The sequence below is a fragment of the Bacillus rossius genome, chromosome 5 (assembly GCF_032445375.1).
Source record: "Bacillus rossius redtenbacheri isolate Brsri chromosome 5, Brsri_v3, whole genome shotgun sequence".
Lineage (NCBI taxonomy): Eukaryota > Metazoa > Arthropoda > Insecta > Phasmatodea > Bacillidae > Bacillus > Bacillus rossius.
This window is the reverse complement of record NC_086333.1, coordinates 51936401-51957127: the sequence shown is the minus strand read 5'-3', so window position 1 is coordinate 51957127 and position 20727 is coordinate 51936401. Positions and strand designations below refer to the sequence as shown.

The following is a 20727-nucleotide window of genomic DNA, read 5'->3' as shown; positions in this document are numbered from 1 at the left end:
ATGGCACTGCTTTATATGTGAAGAGGTATACAAGTAGAGAAAAAATGCTGACTGACTCATCACGTGGCTCTTACAACCAATAGAACACCACAAATATTTATTAAATTAATTTACGACAAGGAACTGATTTTACAATAAATAATACATTTTTATAACGGTTCAGGCCATTTATTCCTATTTAAATTATTGTTTTTTTTTTTAAATAATATCATGCACATACTTAACTAACAAAAATATGAGTATTCTGTTTCACAAAACATTAAATTAAACTTGCAAGCTAGGGGCCCTGTACTATTACAACACTTTAAGAGGCAAAAAGCACATGGCTGGTTACACCAGTGGCAAATAAATAAAAAAATTTTTTGAGGTTAATAACTAAAATGTTTTTTTTATTCATTATTAAACGAAGCGACGGAAAGTTCCTTTCACCAGACAATATTTCAACTCGATAGAGCCGATGATGCCGAAAGCAGATTAAACTTCATGCCGAAACATGCTGGAAGCCATCCTGATACCAATAGTGGAGGAGACAAGGCTCACTCCCTTCCCGTACTTAGTGGACTACCTACCTTAAGCATGGCCCGGATGTCTCACGCCACTCACAAGGACCGCTAAAAGAATTAACAAAAAAAAATTCACCAAAATTAAGACATCGACCACAAATAAAAAGACACAAAAAATATCATTGATGCTTGTAACTGCGCATAACAACAGGACGGTAATGATACACTAACAATTCATGCTGCATGGCACTTAGAACACCGAACGGCAGCACCGCTTGGCACATAGGCTGGCGCTATCTTTTGTCGAGTGTTTGAACTACTTCCAGGGTGTATTGGCACTTTTAACATTGCTGGGGATACGAAACTAGGCAAATAGAACAGTACTGTGAGATAAAACTATTTTTTCAGAAATCGGAAATTAGAACGTTTGACATTTCCACTCTTCAAATAAAGAACATGATTTCTGAGGAATCAAGAAAGAAAACTCACCCAAAAGGCGGTAGGCGGCAGTCAATTCACCGCATAATCCAGCGGATTAAAACAGAAGTTTTCAATGAAGATGATTATATAATGGCTGACCGATTAAGAAGAAGAAGGAGGCAAATATAACATCTCCTTAAGAAGCTACACCATATTATATTGACACAAGACGTCAAACTTGGTGAGCAAAAATGAAAACAAGACAGGTTTAGCTCCAAAATTATCACTAATACATCTCAAGTAAAAGAAAAGGATTAAGGTAATTAAATATTAGTGTTTAAAACAAAAACTTATTTTTTTATAAAGTCCTTTAAACTAATGATTTTATAAATTAATGTCTTTAGTTGAAAGAATATCTTGAAGCACTTCACTTTAGATTAAAAATAGGTTTCACATTTCTCACAATTAACATTTAGATATTATTAAAATAAAAAATTTACATAACAAAGAAATATTTTTCAAAAATCACAAAATTGAGCCTACATGATGTCCAGTTTGCAAAACAAAAAAAAAATGACAACAGGTTGAGTACATGCAACGTTATGAAATGCAACGGCACACAGAATATCAACTTTTATCATTTCCGAACTTTATTATATTCTTACATTTATTTATTTATACAGAATTAATATTTTTTTTTATCTTTTCTGGAGTAATTTGAAGAAATGCAGCTTATAGCAGTAGATCCCATTGTGAGAATTCCGATTTTTTACTACTTTTTTAAATAATACACCTATACTAATTATAAAACTGTATAGAGTCTATGAATTAATTGAAAAAAAATTGATTTTGTTATTGCATTAATTAGAATAAACATAATTTTAAACTTTTTTTTGTGTAGTGTTCTTTTTTTTTTTTTTGTATTTGTTCCAACAAAAATCGCAAGTAACTTGTCGTATTTTGATAAAACATTTTTTATTGGTAAGGTTTTTAGCTAACTCAAAAATTAGGCTATATTTAAATACAGAATTCTACATTTGCGGTAATGAAAAGGGGGAAAAAATGTTTTAAGAAAATTTTTACACCCAAAACATATCAAGAATAAAAAAATATATTCGGTATAAATAATAAACATAGCTAGTACTACCAACCGAAAACTCTAACCTTAAGGGTTCTAAATTTTTTGTCTCACACGCCGAGTTAGTAACATATCTACATTACTTTTCATTACAAATAAACAAGTAATTCTCTCTAAATGTATTCCGTTTACTCAATTGCATCTGTTGCTTGGTAACAAAATTCATAAGATATATGTGGTAAACGTTAATTTTTAAGCTGTAAATATTCACTCAAATAATCATTATGATAAAAAAAATACGCGAATTTTTACTGCTATTACATAATCCTTAAAGAAAATCTGTTGAGAAAATTTGAGACGAAAACAAAGCACAAGACAGTTAGGATGTTAGGTTTATAAATTGACAGAAAATGCACTCAAACAAGAAATGATGAGAAAATTAAATATCCGACGTGACACCGTGAGTTCTAGCCTTAAAATGTGAAAATATCTAAAGTAACAGTGACCTGCAAACAAATAAAAATATATCATAAATAAATGGAAAGTTACTATCAGTGGACGCGTTGTCGTTGATAAATTGACAGTTGTTTTAAAAGATGACAGGTCAGCAATCAAAGATTTGCAATCTTCTCCAAGAACATTTTTCCGTATCCTAGGTGAAATGAACACGTCGTAACAACATTCGTTTGTTTATGTTATGTTGGATCCCAGACTAAAAGGGATATTTGTTTAGGGTAAAACAACAATAATATTTACAAAACAATTCTCAACCACAGATAATCGTTGAGGACTATGTATCTATATTCATTAGGTGTAAAGAGAGTGTGATTTTTTTTGTAAGAAGTAAATTTGTAAAAAAAAAATGTATTATTCAAAACAAATTTCAAGGCTATGAATCTACAAAATTTCAGACGTAACAATAATTTTTATACTTAAAATAAAAAATAAGTATAGCATGGGGCAACCCATATACTCACAACCAACTCCTTATTAGTGACTGCCACAACCATAGATCTCTAATTCCATACGCAAATCTGGATGATTCGCATGGGAAAAAAGGAGGTGGTGATTGCATCTGATGCTTTAGAATATCCCACTTGCAAATAACCTACACCAGTCATCACGTTAGGCGGTATTGGACTGTATGCATGCAAGAGGCAAAAATCTTTATAATAAAAAAATCATTATAACATTATTTTGGCGTTATCATTACGTTCTTCATTCATTTTGCACAGTCATTATGGAATAACAACAACCTGAATGCCGCGATTCCAACATATTACGTACTTTGCATCCACGACACAGGCATGACATAAATGGCGAACGCGATTTCTAATCTTTACGATTAGAAATATTTTCTATTTATATTGCGTCGCGGGCGCGACGTTACTGAAAAGGTCAGAATTTGGTTTTTCGAAGGACAGTAAACTAGTGAGTTGATAATGCTATTGTTATTTGTGTATTTTTTCAAAATATTTTTACTTAATTTATTTGTGAAATAAATTAAATGTACTCGCGTACTGTGATATCATCTCGAATATTAAGTTATAATTAAACACGTTTCCTTCAAATATGTCAATTTAAAAAATGTGGGCGTGGACTTAGTACACGCGTTAAAAATAATGTTGCATGGTGTGTTAAAAACAAACTCAAAATTGGCATACAATTATTTAATTGAAATAAAATAATAAAATGATTGAAGTGATATTCAAATACGGTTGTTAAATTATAAAATCAATTTAATGGAATAAAATTTTTTTAAAAATTATCATTATGCAATATTAATATAAACACGTGTATCCAATTGAATAATATAGTAAATAAATCGAGATAAATTTTAATTAATATTGAAAATTAATTAATATGATGAATATTTGTATTAATTTTTTTAATTTAATTTATTTATGAAATAATGTCATTTATACCTTATAACATGAAGAAATAAAACAATATGCAAATTGTATATCACAGATGGGTAAATTAACATCTTATTCATAATATATTTGCCATTAATCACATTTGCCCAAATAAACATTATTGTGTCTGAACATTGCAGTCATTCTATGGAACCTTTGATTCTAGGCCTATTTATTCCAGCGAAGACGCATTTCTATCATCCCTCTAAAAAACTGGTCTTGCCAATGTACAGATTAAATATATTTTTGTGAACTTTTACATTTTCTGTGTGAATTTATTATTAAAACAGTGGTTTTTCACACCTAATTGCTATTGTTTACATGTTGGTTGTGTGATTGTTCTACAAAAAAAGTTGTCGAGTGAAAATTTGTGCCAGGTGAAACTTTACATAACGTTCTAAAATTGCTTGCTTCAGGCAATGCCGCGCGGTTACAGAAGTATTCAGTTCCAGAGGCGGCGGGACAGGGCAGAGTGCTCGGACAGGTTCGCGCCGAGCCAGAGCAGCGCCAGAACTCACCAGCAGAGCGAGTGAGGCGCCTTCGTGAGCGCCGCAGACTTGAAGCGCTGGACGCTGTTGCAGGGCCACCGATTGTGTCGTCGACCAGTCCACAACTACGACGGCGTTACGTACGGGCAGCGCTCTTCCTTACCGCTAACCTCTATCCCTGTAGCTAGTTGGTCGAATACGGGGGCCTAGTCGGCGACTCGGAAGTTCCAACGGTGCTTCATGGTGACTTCGATCTCACTGAGGTCGATTGACACAAAATTACAGAAAACCTAAACTTACAATTCGGACTTGATTTTAAGAATGACCCGGGTGAACAGTCTTATATCGCTAGGACCTGTCTGGATCTGATCTATGAACGCGACATGCATTTGTTTTGCAAACCATCTTGTATATATCTTTTCACTACACCGTTTAAATCTATTAAACGTAATGTAAGTATTTATTTACACTTGAAAAATGAAAAATATCATATTAAGATTAAACAGAAAAAAATATATGATTAAATACATTCAGAAAAAGTTGAGTTTCATCTCTTTGCTCTAAAATTAGGCCTACACCTTATGGTCCACGAGACACGTTTTCAAGCAAAAAATATATACTTATATATTTGGTAGTGTAGCGATAATACCCACCCCCTTTTTTGTATGCTGTTAACGCCTTGTTAATCTTGGAACTGAAATCGCAAAATTTATAATTTACTGAAAGATTTTTTTTTTACCTTGTGTTGCGATTATAAGAAAAACCCAGAAGTTTTCTGCAACACTTAGAACGTTTTCTACATAACAAACTCAAAGCATTTGCGCTTAGGTATGTCTGTTAGTAGTATTGATACCGGCAGTTCTTAACAACGTTTTGTCACCGAACTTTCAAATTTTGCAGCGCACCGTTTGGTAAATCTCTCTGTGGCAAGGACTTAGGCAGCTTTTTGTAGAAACGTATTGTACCTGAAATTTAATAAACCATTTTTCAACATGGTTTTAAGTAATGTAGTTTTTTCCTCGAGCCACAATTGTTTTTTTGTTATACTTATTTTCACAGTTAGTGTAATTAAATTATTAATCAACTATCTTTGGTATTTGACATATAATTTAAGTGTTTGTATGTAATGATAGTGTTTTTATGGTAAATGCAAGTAGGCTGGTGCACCAAAAGTGTAATTTCTGGGAAAAGCCTGCCCATTAACATAGTTATAACTATTCTTATGGAATAGTTTAGTAAATTTAACATTCTGGTTCAACAACTTTCCCTTTCATCGTATCTTGCTAAGACTGCACTTTAATAGTATTTTCAGGCGGTTGTCTCTAGCGTATTTAGTGAGCATAGCCAAAAACGCCTCATAGATACAATAAAACGGAGAAAAATAAACTTGCTTAAAATTTATCGGTAGCCGCACAATTGATAGACTTTCTTTGAGCAATACCTAAAAACTCTATCAGGTTGAAAAATGAGATCATAAATTAAGCACACTATCAGGGATATAGATGGTTAAATGCAGCAGTTTGCTGTCGTCTTTTGAAACGACTGCAATTTGCTGATACGTCGCGCTTGCAAATGCTGCCATTTATTTCTGCAGGTAAGAACCTTGACGGTTATGAGGTCTGCTTTGTCACGAGTTAATCGCGATGTTCTCCTGTGAACTGACGTGTTCAGTGGCGTTGCATTTTTCTTTTCTTGGCCAATAAAAAGACGGCTCACATCGGCGAGAAACGCAGTCGCACAAACACCAGGTCGCAGTTCTGTCGAGCTCCAAGCTGCTGGCTCGTCACACCGAACTGGTAATTGAAGTCTTAAGTATTAACTAAATGATGTCATTGTTTTATTTATTAAGTTTTTGAAAACAGTCTCTCATAGAATGCATCATAATACTAAATTATAATAGATAATAAAAATGTTGCATAACATTTGTCAACAAAATTATTATTTATAACTAGTTTAAAGGGTTTTCCTTCATATATGTATAGGCCATACATATGCATGTCTTTATGCGCTTGAATGTGTGTATTTCTTAGTATATATGTATGTGTTTGTCCGTTTTTCAGTAAAGGTATTTGTGTTAATTTAAACATCAATAGTTTAGGTCTAACGACTGTGTGGCTGGCTTTAAAAATCCAAAATAATTAAATATAAATATCTAACTAAGGACCCTGTCAAACTGTCAATTAGTTTGTATCGAAACTTATTTAATTACGAAGTGTTTTGGAGATGTGTAACTTAAAGTGGAATAGATTTTCTCAATAATATTTTCATCCGTCCATAGTGCCAAAGATTTTTATTTCGCTAAATTAACTCGAAAAATTAAATTTTATTTTATTTAATTATTATAATAATTATCATCACTGTTTTTGATTGAGAAACTGAACATTTGATGATTTGTATTTTTTTTTTCAGAGATTCTTTACTACAATTTACTAACTGAAGCTACGGAATGAATTGTCATCCATTAGTTGCTGCTCTGTGCATCGCTGTTATTTCAACACTCATTACTATTACGGTAATAACTTGACTTTATTCTGTCCTGTTAATGTGTGAGAACCTTGTTGAGAATACACTGGAATAACCATTGGCTTAAATAAACAGAAACTATTTCTCGTAATGTTTAACAGAAAAGGCAAATTAATTATAATGTAAATAAAAACTCATAAAGATAAGCTTTTTTTCGTTATTTCTCGTCATGATTTTTGATACTTAATTGCTACAGAAAGAACTTAAGTACATTAAAATACACAATATTTTGATATTTGTTTCGTTATGGTATAATCATAATGTTCTGAAAACAAAGCCTTCTGCAACTATCAGTTATGTGTGAACTTATATGTGTATTTATACAGAACCTTAATATTAGAAATAAAATCACAGATAGTATTGTAAGTAACTAGTTAACGTCTAACGGTTTGTATACGTTCAAACAAAACATTAGGCCCTTCTGACCAAAGTGTGTCTGCTGTTAGCGGCAGTGATTTTACTTGAGATGGTGAAACTTGTAAGCGCAAAGTAATACATACATTAGTATGCTTTAGTTTTATTTAAGAGACAATTGAGAAGTAATCGGTCAGGAAGCAACCCAGCATGTAGGCGGTATTTCCTGCAACATTGGTACCCCGAGATGACGGCTTAACGGGATTCCAACCAGGTACCGCTGGATTGCTAGTTCTATGTCTTGTTCCGACGGCAACACGATACACGTATCACTGAGAAAGTTTACTTAAAACATTTGTATACTGTCTTATACTCTTAAATCATTTAATGTATCAGCAGCTGTTAAACAAAACGTGTTTGCTATCAGGAACCACACGCAGGACGAACAAAAAATAGCACAAGAGGACAAAGCACTCACCATTGCCCTTCATATTCAAGCCACTGTTTGATCGTAGAAACGACGTGGGCTAAAACTGGCTACTATTTGTAATAACTTAAGAGTTTTGTGGAAATAAATTTGCTAATAATATTAATAATAATAATAGTTTAATGTTTAGAATTGTGGCGTAAAATTTTAACATAAACGTTATTTAACTTCGTGTTTGGTTTTACCAGAATTTGTATACTTTGTGTTGCCAGGTGATTTATAGCCTCTGAGTGAATAGGGCATAGCTTTGGACAAGAGTATAACATTTTATGAAACTTGTAGTCACTTGAGTGAGAAAAAAATGCTATGTCCTCCCATGTACCTACCAATGAATAGGGCCCTATATTTACCAGAAACCATCATTAATGCCCCGAATTTATCTTACCGCAAACATCAAGTCACGAGATCCATATTGAAGTCAAAAATATATTCAATAAACCGTTCAATCCACGGTAACAACGCAAATTCTGCCTTCCAGCGCATGTCTTACCGGTTTTGAAAACGGAACATAGAACTTATGAGTCGGAATACGACATAATTTCTGCAAACATATATTTATCCGGTACGATGAAGAGTCTTTAATTAGTTTTATTTTATTTCGATTCTTTGTTTAAAATATAATTCATTAATCGACTGCAATTTCAATGTTAAGATTAAGTAGACATAATGTCAGCTAGGCTTATTTTGTTTCATAATGCTTGCTATACCAAGGGCACAAAGGAGTACGTTTTGCAAACATAAGTGAAGTCAGTTTGTTTTCCCAAAGTCTAACACAGTTAAGTTAAAATTAATTGCTTTACAAGTAAAGGTTTAAAAGTTATTTTGTGAAGAAAACTGTATATTTATTTCATTCTTAATGATATTGAACCAAAACCACGATAAATTAGTTGAACGAACAGATATTTTACCACAAATTTCAGCATGAAACTTAAGGGTAGATAATAAAAAGGATAAAAATAACAATTGCGAGTAACAGTTTGCTTGGACATTTTTCTTACTTTTTAAAATAGGTTACTTTAACATAACTTTTACTAAATAGAAAATAGTTTGTTTTTCCGCAGTAACATCATTAACTAGTTTAAGTCAAATGTTAGTTGAATTTAAAAATAAAGGAACAAATTAAGTTTATTGCTAGAAATGTAAATATTTAGCTTAAATTTTAAATTGATAACATGTTAGTATGCACATTTTGCCAAGGGATTAGGTTCTTAAGTACATTAAATATATTTAATTTCAAATGTTCATATGTATGACGTTTTGCTGATTGACTTCTGTACTGGCTTGGGAAACCCGTATATCATAAACTTCATCCATCCAGGCATGCCTAAAAAAAAATTTTTTTATAATTTTCCCTTTTATTCAAGACTCTTGTGATTACACAAATGTGTGTCTTTCGACTATTGATACATGATTGGTTTTAAATTCTATGTAAGTACCTATAATGGTCTTTTTTTATTTTATAAATGAAACAAAGCATTTGCGTTACAAATGATCAAAAATTGTCAAATAAAATTGCCTTAATTTTGATTCACAGGTTGCTGATGACGCCCAATTCGCAGCATGCTCCGAAATGTACAACAGTAACTTAAGTGAGTACATCTCGTGGGCTACAATCAGTATAAAACTTATATCATGTATATTAATTACGTCGCTTATTAGAGACACTGACAAATATTGTTAGTAGCATACTTATGGGGTTGCAGTGTAGGCTATTAGGTGAGACGTTCAAGATTTCGACCATTCAATAATTTCGGCAGTGAAGAATTCTCTTAATTTACCTTAATTTACTCATAATAAATTATTAGTAACTCGAGAGCAAAATGGGTCGTGCAGTGGCGAATTTGTTTGTTTTATTTGCCGTCTTGTTTTGCTCCCTGGGATATGTAAGCGTTGTAAGAGTTAAGAACAAACGAAACGGTGTACCAAAATAAATTTCTTTACTTTTTTATGCTGCAGAAAATTGCTGCCGTCTTGAAAAATGCAATCACTAACTCAGATTCATTGGCATTACCTAAAATATTTTCGCAAATGATAAATAAACTCCACGAAACTAGAATTTATAATAGTTATTTTTACATACCAAATTTTAAAATTATACGCTATACGCAACTTTTAATAATTGGATAAATCTATGTAAACGCGTACACGATGCCTTTTTTTTCAGTTATACTTGTGGCAATGGGGTTTTCGGCGTGTATCTTGATCTCAAGAGAGTTTTGAGAGTTTCATTTTTCAAAGATATTATTTAGTTTTTTCGTTCTCAGTAAATAACGCCGTATAATCTTCTGTTCCCGAGGAAACAGGTTGGATATATCGATGTAAACTTTGTTATAATCGCGACAATTCGGTAGGCTTGCATCGAGTAAATTGGACATCTTCCACTAACCATTAAGAGGGTAGCTTCCTAAATTATGTTGCATCTGCTTTTTTTAATTTGAGCTGGTTATTTAAATAAAGTATTTTAATATAAATCTAGTAAAAATTTTAAGAAATTTTTCACTCTAAAAAGTGTTGTTTATTGGTTTTGAGAATATTTTAAGGCCAATTTATTTTTCAATCATTAAGTAAACTGATATCATGATATTTTGTGTTATTCAATTTTAAATTGACCGTTTATATATAACCTGTTGGTAAAACATTTTTTTAGAATATCAAAAATTAATAAACAAAAAATTTGTATACCCAAATCTCTTGAAAAATTAGGTTTTTAAGTTTTTGGACAAACCAAATATTTAATTATGTACGAAAAATACCCAATTAAAATAACAATTTAAAAAACTGAACTGCAGCAACGGCGAACTAAAAAAGTAAGAAACAATTCAGTTTCTCATTGCTATAATATTCTAATATAATATTCTAAAATGTTTAATATGCCGTGGTCGTGTGTTATCAATAACAAAACATTAAAACTTCCTTTTGGCTTCGCCGAAGTCGGTTAAAAATCATACATTATAATAGGATATACAAATATCAACATTAATATGGAACTGTCAGAAGACTTCAATAGAACTGAATAAACAAGCATATCCTACATAACAATATACTTGTCTAACGCCTTTAGAATTTGATAGTAATAAACTACTTGTTTCTTACTTTTTATTTCGCCGTAGTCGATTTACAGTTTTTTTACTTTTATTTTATTTTTTAATTATCCGTTTCCACCTTTGATACGATAACAAAATTGATATTATTGACACGATCTTAATATCGATTGTAACTTATCCGAAGGGTTCAGGTACATTAGTGACATTCTATTTACATATTGTTACGATTTATAATGTGGGGAGTACTGGGTTCGTATTGGATAACCCAATTACGTTGTATCACAGTTTTATTGATTCCTATAATGTACATAAACAGTAAATAATTTCCCTTAATGTTCAATTACAAATCACCGGCACTTAAAATTATTTATTCTCAAGTCACTCAATGCCTGTCACGTCCCACAGTTCTCACCGCTCACTGTAGCTGGGCTCAACAGTGGTTCGCCTCCTACCTCGCGCCTTTCCATACACCCAGCCTCGCGCCACTCAGTCGCCGCACTCTCACTATCCCGTCACTCCACGTCGCGTCACTCTCGAGGGGTTATTGACCCTTGTAATTCGACCAGGTATGCGTGCCATGCCTTAAGTCAGGAGCGTGACGTCAGTGGCCATGCGGGGCAGAAGTCAGCTCCAAACCTGACATCGTGGTCTGGTCTCTCGCGTTCGTAACAATATGAAAAAAAAAAAAATAGTTTGTACTTAATTAATAGTAAATAAACATTCGAGACTAGGACATTTATGATGAAACAATTATGCTGTGCATTTTATAGTATATATATATATTTTCAGATGAATGTACTTCAAGAAAATATATACAAATATTTAATTAAGTATTAGCTTATTACTGAGCAGAGTCAAAATCCTATCAGCCTCTCTAACTCCGTCAAAGACACTGAATCATTAGGGTTACACAGAAGTTTCCGCGGGTTTAGATCGCCGATAAATAAACCCTCCAATCATCTCACCCTGCTTAGTTAAACATAGACCTGGCCTTTTGCGAAAATACGTTTGCCAACGTCAACAACAACCGTATCCAAAGTACACCCTGCAATTTGTGGACTGTGACACCCCAACACAAAATAAGTGGCAGCATTTTACGTATGATTTTATGTGTACATAAGCAATAAAGTTTTAAATTATATATCACGATAAATGCAAATATACTTATATACATGAATGTTAAAATCATAAACTTTCCTTAAAGCTTTCTGTTAAAATTAATGCACTAACATAGGGACTATGTTTCAAGAAATCCTCTTTTGGATTATAAACATCCGATAACAACCAAATCACTAAATAAAAAATAACCTAATGAGAAATGAACGTTTGGAACTCGAATCAAGTGACGGCCCAATCACAACAAAGCTGTAAGTTTCTACAAAGAATACCGAGAATAGAAAAATAAATAAAACAAAATAATAGTTAAGTGAAAAATAACTAACCACTTATAATATTATGTACAAAACATGGGTAGTCTATAATAATAACACTAGAAAAACATATTATAAGAATTTTTTTCTACTTTGTCACCCTGTTTAATGTCCATGCGCACACACATAGAAAGGAGTAAACAAATGGATGTACGTATTCCGCGTTTTGTACGCATGCGCAGAAAATAAACCGCTTGTTGACATCAGTATACAAATTTCTAACCTCGAATGAACACGGCGGCAGTGATCTGCGGTGCAGGGGGAGCATGACGTCATAAGAGAGCGTCATGCCGTTTGCCGTCACGACATAAGTCAGTCTTACACAAAAAACATGGAAATAGCTGTTTACATTTTAAAAAAATTACAGGAAAAACCACAATCCCCCCCCCCACTTTTTTCAATGTATCATCTATCATATTGATTTTGTTAGTATAAAATGTAGCCTATGTCACCCGGACCATATAAAAACTAATCAATTGATACCTTATTCATCAAAATAGGATGAGTAGTTCAGGCGCTACTGTGGAACATACGTAAATACAAACATATATTGCCTGCTAATAACATAATAACCCTTCCTTTTGGCATCGCCGTACTCGGGTAAAAATGAGATTTTTACTTAAAATGATACATACAACTGTCTCATTCAAAATTGATTTACGATTTCATAAGTTGTGATGTTGAATTACATACCGAACTGAACACTTTAACGTGCTTTGTTGTAGCTGCCGATCAGTTCAGAGCCAATCACACACCGATAATCTTAAGCTTGGATCCAAACAATAACCAATCAAACGTAAGTAAAAAATCTTCATAAATGTAATTTTTTTAAGTTAATTATGGCTATGGTGTAAATATTTTGTTTCGGACATTTGAAAGTAAAATCATAGTTTTATGCTCTACATGCTTTAATGAGGTTTGAAAAACGTTTTATGTGTACTGGTTTATTATAATATTGTCCCTATGGAAGTAATAATTTAGAGCCTGGGTGTGTGCAATCTAGCGTTTATAATGAAGGTTTTTTTTTTCAAATTGGATAGCAAAACATGTTTGTTTTGTAACGAAAGTTTAACGGTATTTCCTTGCTGATATGTTGTTTAACATTATTTTTGAACAATGTTAACTTCATGATGGCATATTTAGATTATTCCTATAGCAAGTTCCATTCAAGATATTAAACTAATTTCAAGATTTAGTTTATTTTGCTTTGTTACCCGATTGCAAAACAGAGGAACTTCAAATTCAAAACAGATACATACTCCATGATTTTTCCACTTCCTTCCATCATATTCCTCTCTTGGTGCGATTCCAAAGCAGCGTCTGTCGCAAGCGTCAGACGTAGTGCGTCTGACGTAGCACGGCTGACGCATGGATGGAGATCCTATAAAGCGTGAGTCGCCATCCGGTCCTGGTGCTGAAAGGATGAGCAAGCGCGGTTTGTGGCTTTATGTAAATGTTAGAAATTTAATAATAAAAACCTTTTTACTGAAACTTTTAAAGGGAAAAATCTTGAATCATCACTTGATTTTCCAAAATAAGGGCTATATAAGGTTGTTTTAAATATATAATAAAAAGACCTCTTGTTAAAAGTTAAACACTTTAAATACTTCCTATTTAATAGTACCTATATAAATCTAAAATTATCTAATAAAGTAAACTAATACAGAGATTTTTTTACGTTCGATTCTCCAAAAATATATTTTTATCGGTTTGTAAATTACACTTGGCGTATTATTTATTATTATAAATATCCAGTGACACTGCTGCTAAAAAAAGAACTAATGATCACATGACTGAACTGAGAACAAATTTACTTTTCGAAACCTCGTCTATCCACAAATATCGCTTTTATCTTACTAAATTTTGGTCCTTGTAACTGTAAAGAAACGTCTTAAAGAAACAAGCAAGAAAATTATAGAGTTTTGGAACAATTTCTCACGTTGCCCAACTGTGAATAGTACCTCTCCTCAGGCCGTGTAGGAGTGTGGCTGCGTGTACTCTGCTCTCTGTGCGGGCTGGCCGCACGTGAAGGTGGCGCGGACGACAGAATTATATCCCCTTGGAAAGGGTACTTATCATACTCGTGGTGGCGGTAGTGTAGCTGTGTAAAAACTGGAAAGGTATCCTTTCCTATTTCTTAAAATGTTTCACTTTTAATGCAAATATGCACTGGAAAGGTATCCCCTCGGAAAGGGTACCTTTCAGGATTTTCTGTACAATGACACAACGGAAAATAAACTGGAAAGGTACCCTTTCCGATTTCTTAAAATGCCTATTATTTTCTGCTGTAAAATCGTGAAAGTTATCCACTTTAACCTAACCTAACATAACCTAACCTATACTAACATAAACTAACCTAACCTAATCTAACATTAACTAAACTTAACTACCTAACATAACCTAAACCTTTCCAAGAGGATACAATTCAACCCCCACCCCCCTTCCCAACTGGCGCCCAATGGGACACAGTTCCATGACATTCCCTTGCAGCTGTGCTCTGCGCCAGACGCTGTATAGGAATCCCACATTTATTGTATTTCAGAGCCTTCCACTAATTGTCATTCTCGTGTAACACAATGTAGTGATATTATTTTTTTCCCCCTTTTTTCACTCCAGTCCCCGTGGAGCGGTTGGCTAAAGAGCAATCCTGCGTGGGGGTGTCTGGGTTCGAAACCCGGGGTGGACATGGATGGACGAGTACGAGGCGTTTTCAAAAGTAAACTAACTTTTTTATGGTTTATGTTGGTCTAATTTTTCACTAAGCTAACGCTTTAATAAACATAATATATACAAGATGGTTCATGACGAAGTTGATAAATAAAGGAGCTGATACCTGGAGTTGTTATGCCGGTTACCAGCTAAAGCAGTTGAAGTTTTACACGTCCCCTTCGGTGGCAAAGCGTTCCGCCGCATCCATGTGAACTGCGCGCGTTGCATCACTCACCCGCGTGTTGTCCGGTTGATGCTGCGAGCGCGCGCTTCACATTGACGCGTTTGTGCGCACCATCATAACTCCGCGCGTATTCGGATTACCCTAAAATAAAACAGCAGTCATCAGCTCATTCGTTTATCCCATTTTCGTCACTAATCACCTTGCATGTCTTTTAATATTTTGAAAATCAAATTTTTTCTTTCCATAGAAAAAAAAACTTAACTTGTTCTTTCAATGTTTACTCTCGTATATGCACGGTCGATAAAGCAGGTGCAGGTAGCTAATAAATAGCGTGGTACTGAGATTTAAATTAAAATAATAATTGGATTTATTACAAGTGACATAGAATGGTTCAACATAACAGTTGGGTAAGACAACTATATTATTGAGGCGTCTTTAGATGTAAAAAAAGCTGCCAACTTAACAAGATATGTACCTAGCTATAAGAATTCAATCACTTTCGAATTATTGGCACTTGTAAATTTTCTATCCAATAAATTTAGTCAAACTGCAGTTTTAATCATTATATGTTCGCTTCAGATGGTTTGATACATAACTTTTTTTTAGTAGTTTGGCTGTCTCTTGAGAGGTTGTCTCACACTGTTAAAGCTGTAATATATAAAATTCGAAAACTATAGTACCTTAATATTGTTAAGTAAAACATGATTGTCTTTAGACTGTAATTATTTTAAAAACAATTTTTAAATGCACAACCCTCATCTATATACATATTTTAGGGTATTGGTACGTATGTATGTATATATGTATGCATATATGTGTGTATATGTCGATAAACTGCGACACCGATTAACCGATCGCCATGAAAGTTGGCACATCAAAGTGTTTATCATGCAGAAAGTTTTTATGCAATTTATTTTACTTAAACCCGCCACTAAATGGCGTTGTAACGGATCAACTTGTAAACCGTTCGACAGATTGCCATTAAAATTGGTATATTGTGATTTTCACTGTCCTTAATAATCAATAACAAAAACTTGTAATTGTGATAAGTATTTGGTGAGTGAGTTTAAAATAGAATACCATTTCAAATGAAATGCCTTATAGTGTCTAGATTACATGCAAACCATCCATTATACATATACACATACACACACATATATATATACATATATATATATATATCGGTAATTAAATAAATGCTGGCAGGAAAAGTCTGTCGGGTTCTGCTAGTACATTATAAAAATTAAGCTATCAATAAATATTTTCTTCAAAAATAACCATTAATTTCAAGTACAAAAAAATTTACATGTTAATTTTCAATCAAAATACTAATTATTCTTATCTTCGAATAAACTGGTTTTCTATAATTACCTATATAAATATGTACGCGCAGTAATACATCTATTTACATAACTAGCTTGACATGCAATGACATCTTTATATGTCAAATATACATTAAATTTTATATAACCTAGATTTTACTGTTAATTTATTTCAGCAACATATGATTATTTTTAATTAGAAATTTGATTACAATGCAGTTGTTCCTACTGCAGAAGCACTAAGATTTATTTATAATTTTATCGACTTATTATGATTGGTTTAAACATGAAAAAAAATTTAAATATGTCCCAAAAATGAGGGGAAAAAAGACATACGTGTTTTAGTGGCTTTACACGACGTCGAAATTTTTCGTTGTCTGAATAAAAGTAATTTTACGGGGAGTTGAATAGCGTGGGAGAGCCTTAACACGTCGATACTTCCGTCCCAAAAAATTTGAAGGAGTTGGACAAATAAGACAGTTACCTTTTCAACCACCATTTTGCAGATAGTTTTAATCATAATGATATAACTTGGCACATATCCAATAACACTTTCTCCCTATATTTTCAAGCTATTCAGAAATAAAGCAAAATAAGTGCCGTAATATAAGGGACCTATGGATTACGGACCTACCAGTTACCAACGTTTTTTAGAACAAGCATAGTTTATTGATGTAAAAATGTGTTTGTAATAATATAAAATATTACAATTGACCTCATAAATTTCGATTTCAGTAGAACACACGAAATTTGACATTCACTGCTCACAAATATTTCATTTGCCGATTCAATTAGGTATATGTATCATATCTAATACAATTTTGTCCATGTAATAATTGTTTCCTACTTTGATGTGCCCTCGAATTGTCATATTTTTCTTACAGGTAAACTTAAATCTACAAATATATATCTGTACATTTTTTTTGCATTGCAGTGCGCTCTCATCTGTTACGGCGCCGCTCTAGGTGTGATCAATAATAACGGGAAAATGGACTTGGATGCGTTGGATGATTTTAACCATCGTTATATTTCGCAACCATTGTGCGTGCCTTACAAGCAGGATGTAGAATGTGCAGATCGAGGTAAGGTTAATCGTGTGCGAGGCGTGTGCAAGGAAGCTTTTATTCTGTCACGTATCAAATGATATTCTAGTACACATTTAAATTGATCTAAATATAAGTATGAATAAATTATATTTAATAAATAATTTAATCAATTAGTAGACAAGGAAAAAAAATATTATTATTTTTTTACTTATATGCAACGTAGGCTGTGTGTGATGTAGGATATGTCACACATAATAAAATACATACACACAATATAGAGATTCTACATTCATACAACTAAAAATCTTAAATGGAAATGCATACCTATAACATTAATATTGTCCATTTTTTCACAATAGTACGAAGAACACATTTAATGTACCCAGTCGTATCACTGAAACTTAATAATATAATATATATCCTTATTGATTCACACAGTTTTCGTCTTATCTGAGTATTTTTAAATGTTTATAATGCCCAGGGGTCTCAGGTTCGATTCCTGACCAGGTTTGGATTCTTTCTTTGGTCCAGGGTTGGGAGTTGTTTGTCCCTTCATCACCCCAACATTGCAGAAGGCAAAGGTGATAAGTCGCAGTTTTCCCTCTTACTTTACTTCGGAACTTATCACTTAAAAATCAACTAATTTATATTTATTTTATATTCATCTTCCTCGTAAATTTCATCTTCATCTTCTTCATCATAATTAACGCCTTGTTTTATTTTTTATGTTCATTTTCTTCTACATCATCGTTATCGTCACAATCATCTTAATCATAGATATTCTTTTTCATATTTTTTGTATTCTTTATATTCATATCCATATTCATAAATATGTTTTAAAGAGCTGTAATTGTATGTAAATTTTGTTTTATTATGTTTCCAGCAAACCATCTGGATACTTCCAACTGCGATTTGATGAAAAACTACATCAATTGTTTCCAGTAAGTTAAAAAAAATTATTTCTTTGTTTTTTTTATGTTCCTAGTATAAATTCTCCGAAAGCAATTTATTTTTAACATTGTCAGTTGTTTATTGATATATATTTAAATTTACTGTGCGGTCGACAATTACAGGAATTACCTGCCAACCCACGCCACTGCTAAAGTTTAAAACATTGAAGGTTATGTGAATGGTTTCGCTGACATAACACAATTTAATGAAAGTTCAGTCATTAATCGTTTGCATATTTCTATAGCAAATTTTTTATACACAGAGTTTTCACAAATCCTACACTGCCTGTGTGATACCTAATTGATAAGAGATGTCGTTAATGTGAAATTAATAAATACTTCAGAATTAAATCTGTTTGAAACGTAAAAATTATATCCGTAATATCTTGTTAGTTTTCTCAATTTATTATATTTTTAAGAACCAATTACCATAGATAAATAATTTGGCTTCTTGAACTCTTAGGGTTCTTTAGTATAAATCTCCATAACTACTTAGATGCTTGTATATTTATATGTTGGAAGCTTTTATCGGAACAAATAAGAAACCTTCAACTGTACACGGGCTTCTACTTAGGTTAAGTTTTGACACTTTGACAGTGAGGTTTACAGACACGGAAAATTTATTATATTTGACAGACCATGATTCGACCCCGGGAAACAGAGGTGCATCCAGTTAAAAAGTTAACATTAAAAAACTTGTGCTGAAAATCAAACATTAGTAAATTCTTCAAGATTTATATCCCTTCGAAAAACAGGGTAATCATTTTTTCACTATATTTAGTTTATTCCGCAAAATGACTTAATAAATGTTATTATGTTTCATACTTATTTAGTTCTCATAAGGTGTTGCAATATATTATCCATGTCAAGCAATATATCACTTTGAGTTTAAAATGTATGCTAGTTTTGTGGTAAATTAACCATAAAATAATACTACCTTCTTGTGTTTCAGGAATTATAGTTCGTGCTAGAAATTATGATCTTCTACAAGATTGACGACTATAGCTTGCAGCATATGCTATTTCTGAGTAAAAAAATTCAGGTTATGGGATGTAATCATTAATCATAGCTAAAATTTATAAGGCTTTAATTTAGATTGTATTTGTATTTTATGCACTACAAATAAATGCACATTCAAGCATAACAATAACTTGTTTATTTTTTATGTAACTTTAAATATACCATTGACATAGTTTAATTTCCCACATTCTCCGTTGGTGCACACAGTTAATTTAATCTGGTATAGCTATATGATTTTAAATGAAAGTATTCTATTGATAAACTAAAGTCAACAAATTTGTATAACAAACGATAGAAAAAGACTATTAAATAAAACTTCCATTTAAAAATTTTATTTACCTATGGATTAATAGCAGACCAACATAAAGTTGCAAAAACCAGCTACATTCACATTAGATATGAATTAGACAGTAATCAATAACAAAGAATAATATCAATGAAGTAAGGAAAATAGTGAACTAATAAATGGTAATTGTAGTCAAAAATACCTCCTTCAGTTAACAAGTAAAATTCTAAAAACCATTAAACAGCATGATAAACAAAATTTAATCACAGAATATGCAGAGGACACACACAATGTCTTCTTTCAATATTATTTCTTTTAAAAGGATTTATTTCCCTAATGTACTTGTATTGTAAATTTAACTGGTTTTATTGTATTTTGTTGTTCTCTGTCATTTATTGATGCTTATTTAACTACTGTCCTTTTTATTCTAAAGCCTTCATCGTTATGTTATCCCGTGGTTTTAGTTGTAAAGGGCTCTCATTTGACCCTTTTTAGCTCATGTTAGACAATGGAAAATTGGCACAAATTTATATAGCAGTAATATTACCTTTTCATTTTATCGTCTCACCATATGTAGACAGGCTTAGTGCCAAAGATAAGTTTATCTTAAGAATTTTTTTAATGCTGGGTTGGAACCTCTCCCTCTAAGTATTTCATAGCTAGGGCACAGGATTATAAAAAAAATAATTTCAGCCGATTTTCTTGCAAATTTAGTACAAGTTGAAATATGAATGAAAGATTTATATTTTCTCAATATCTACATTATCATTGAAATTTTCATAGTAGATATAGAAGAATGTGTAGTTTTTTGTTCAACAGATGCACAAAACCACATAACACAAAAAAATATACAAAGTATGATGTTCTAAGTTGGAATAAGTGCCATTGGTGTAGAGGGACGTAAATATCATGAGGTCCAATACAGTGAGACAAATTTTGGAAACTAACTGGTAATACCTCAAACTAA

At 32.4% G+C, this 20727-nt stretch overlaps 1 protein-coding gene across 1 annotated transcript; it reads left to right on the top strand.

Moving 5' to 3' along the window:
* Positions 1 to 6124: 6124 nt before the first annotated feature.
* LOC134532367 (uncharacterized) lies at positions 6125 to 19598 on the top strand. The gene is made up of 7 exons (XM_063368801.1): positions 6125 to 6201; positions 6815 to 6917; positions 9304 to 9358; positions 12969 to 13039; positions 17393 to 17540; positions 18388 to 18445; positions 19407 to 19598. The coding sequence occupies exons 2-7, from the start codon at positions 6852 to 6854 to the stop codon at positions 19423 to 19425; spliced, it is 417 nt and encodes a 138-aa protein (XP_063224871.1). The 5' UTR covers positions 6125 to 6201; positions 6815 to 6851; the 3' UTR covers positions 19426 to 19598.
* The last annotated feature ends 1129 nt before the right edge of the window (positions 19599 to 20727 follow it).

What these genes read in the sequence shown, in the direction of transcription:
- LOC134532367 (XM_063368801.1), top strand. Translation starts at nt 6,852, where the DNA reads ATGAATTGTCATCCATTAGTTGCTGCTCTGTGCATCGCTGTTATTTCA. An exon ending in CAAACAATAACCAATCAAAC is followed by an intron (nt 13,040 to 17,392) that starts GTAAGTAAAAAA and finishes TTTGCATTGCAG; the next exon opens with TGCGCTCTCATCTGTTACGG. An exon ending in TGTAGAATGTGCAGATCGAG is followed by an intron (nt 17,541 to 18,387) that starts GTAAGGTTAATC and finishes TTATGTTTCCAG; the next exon opens with CAAACCATCTGGATACTTCC.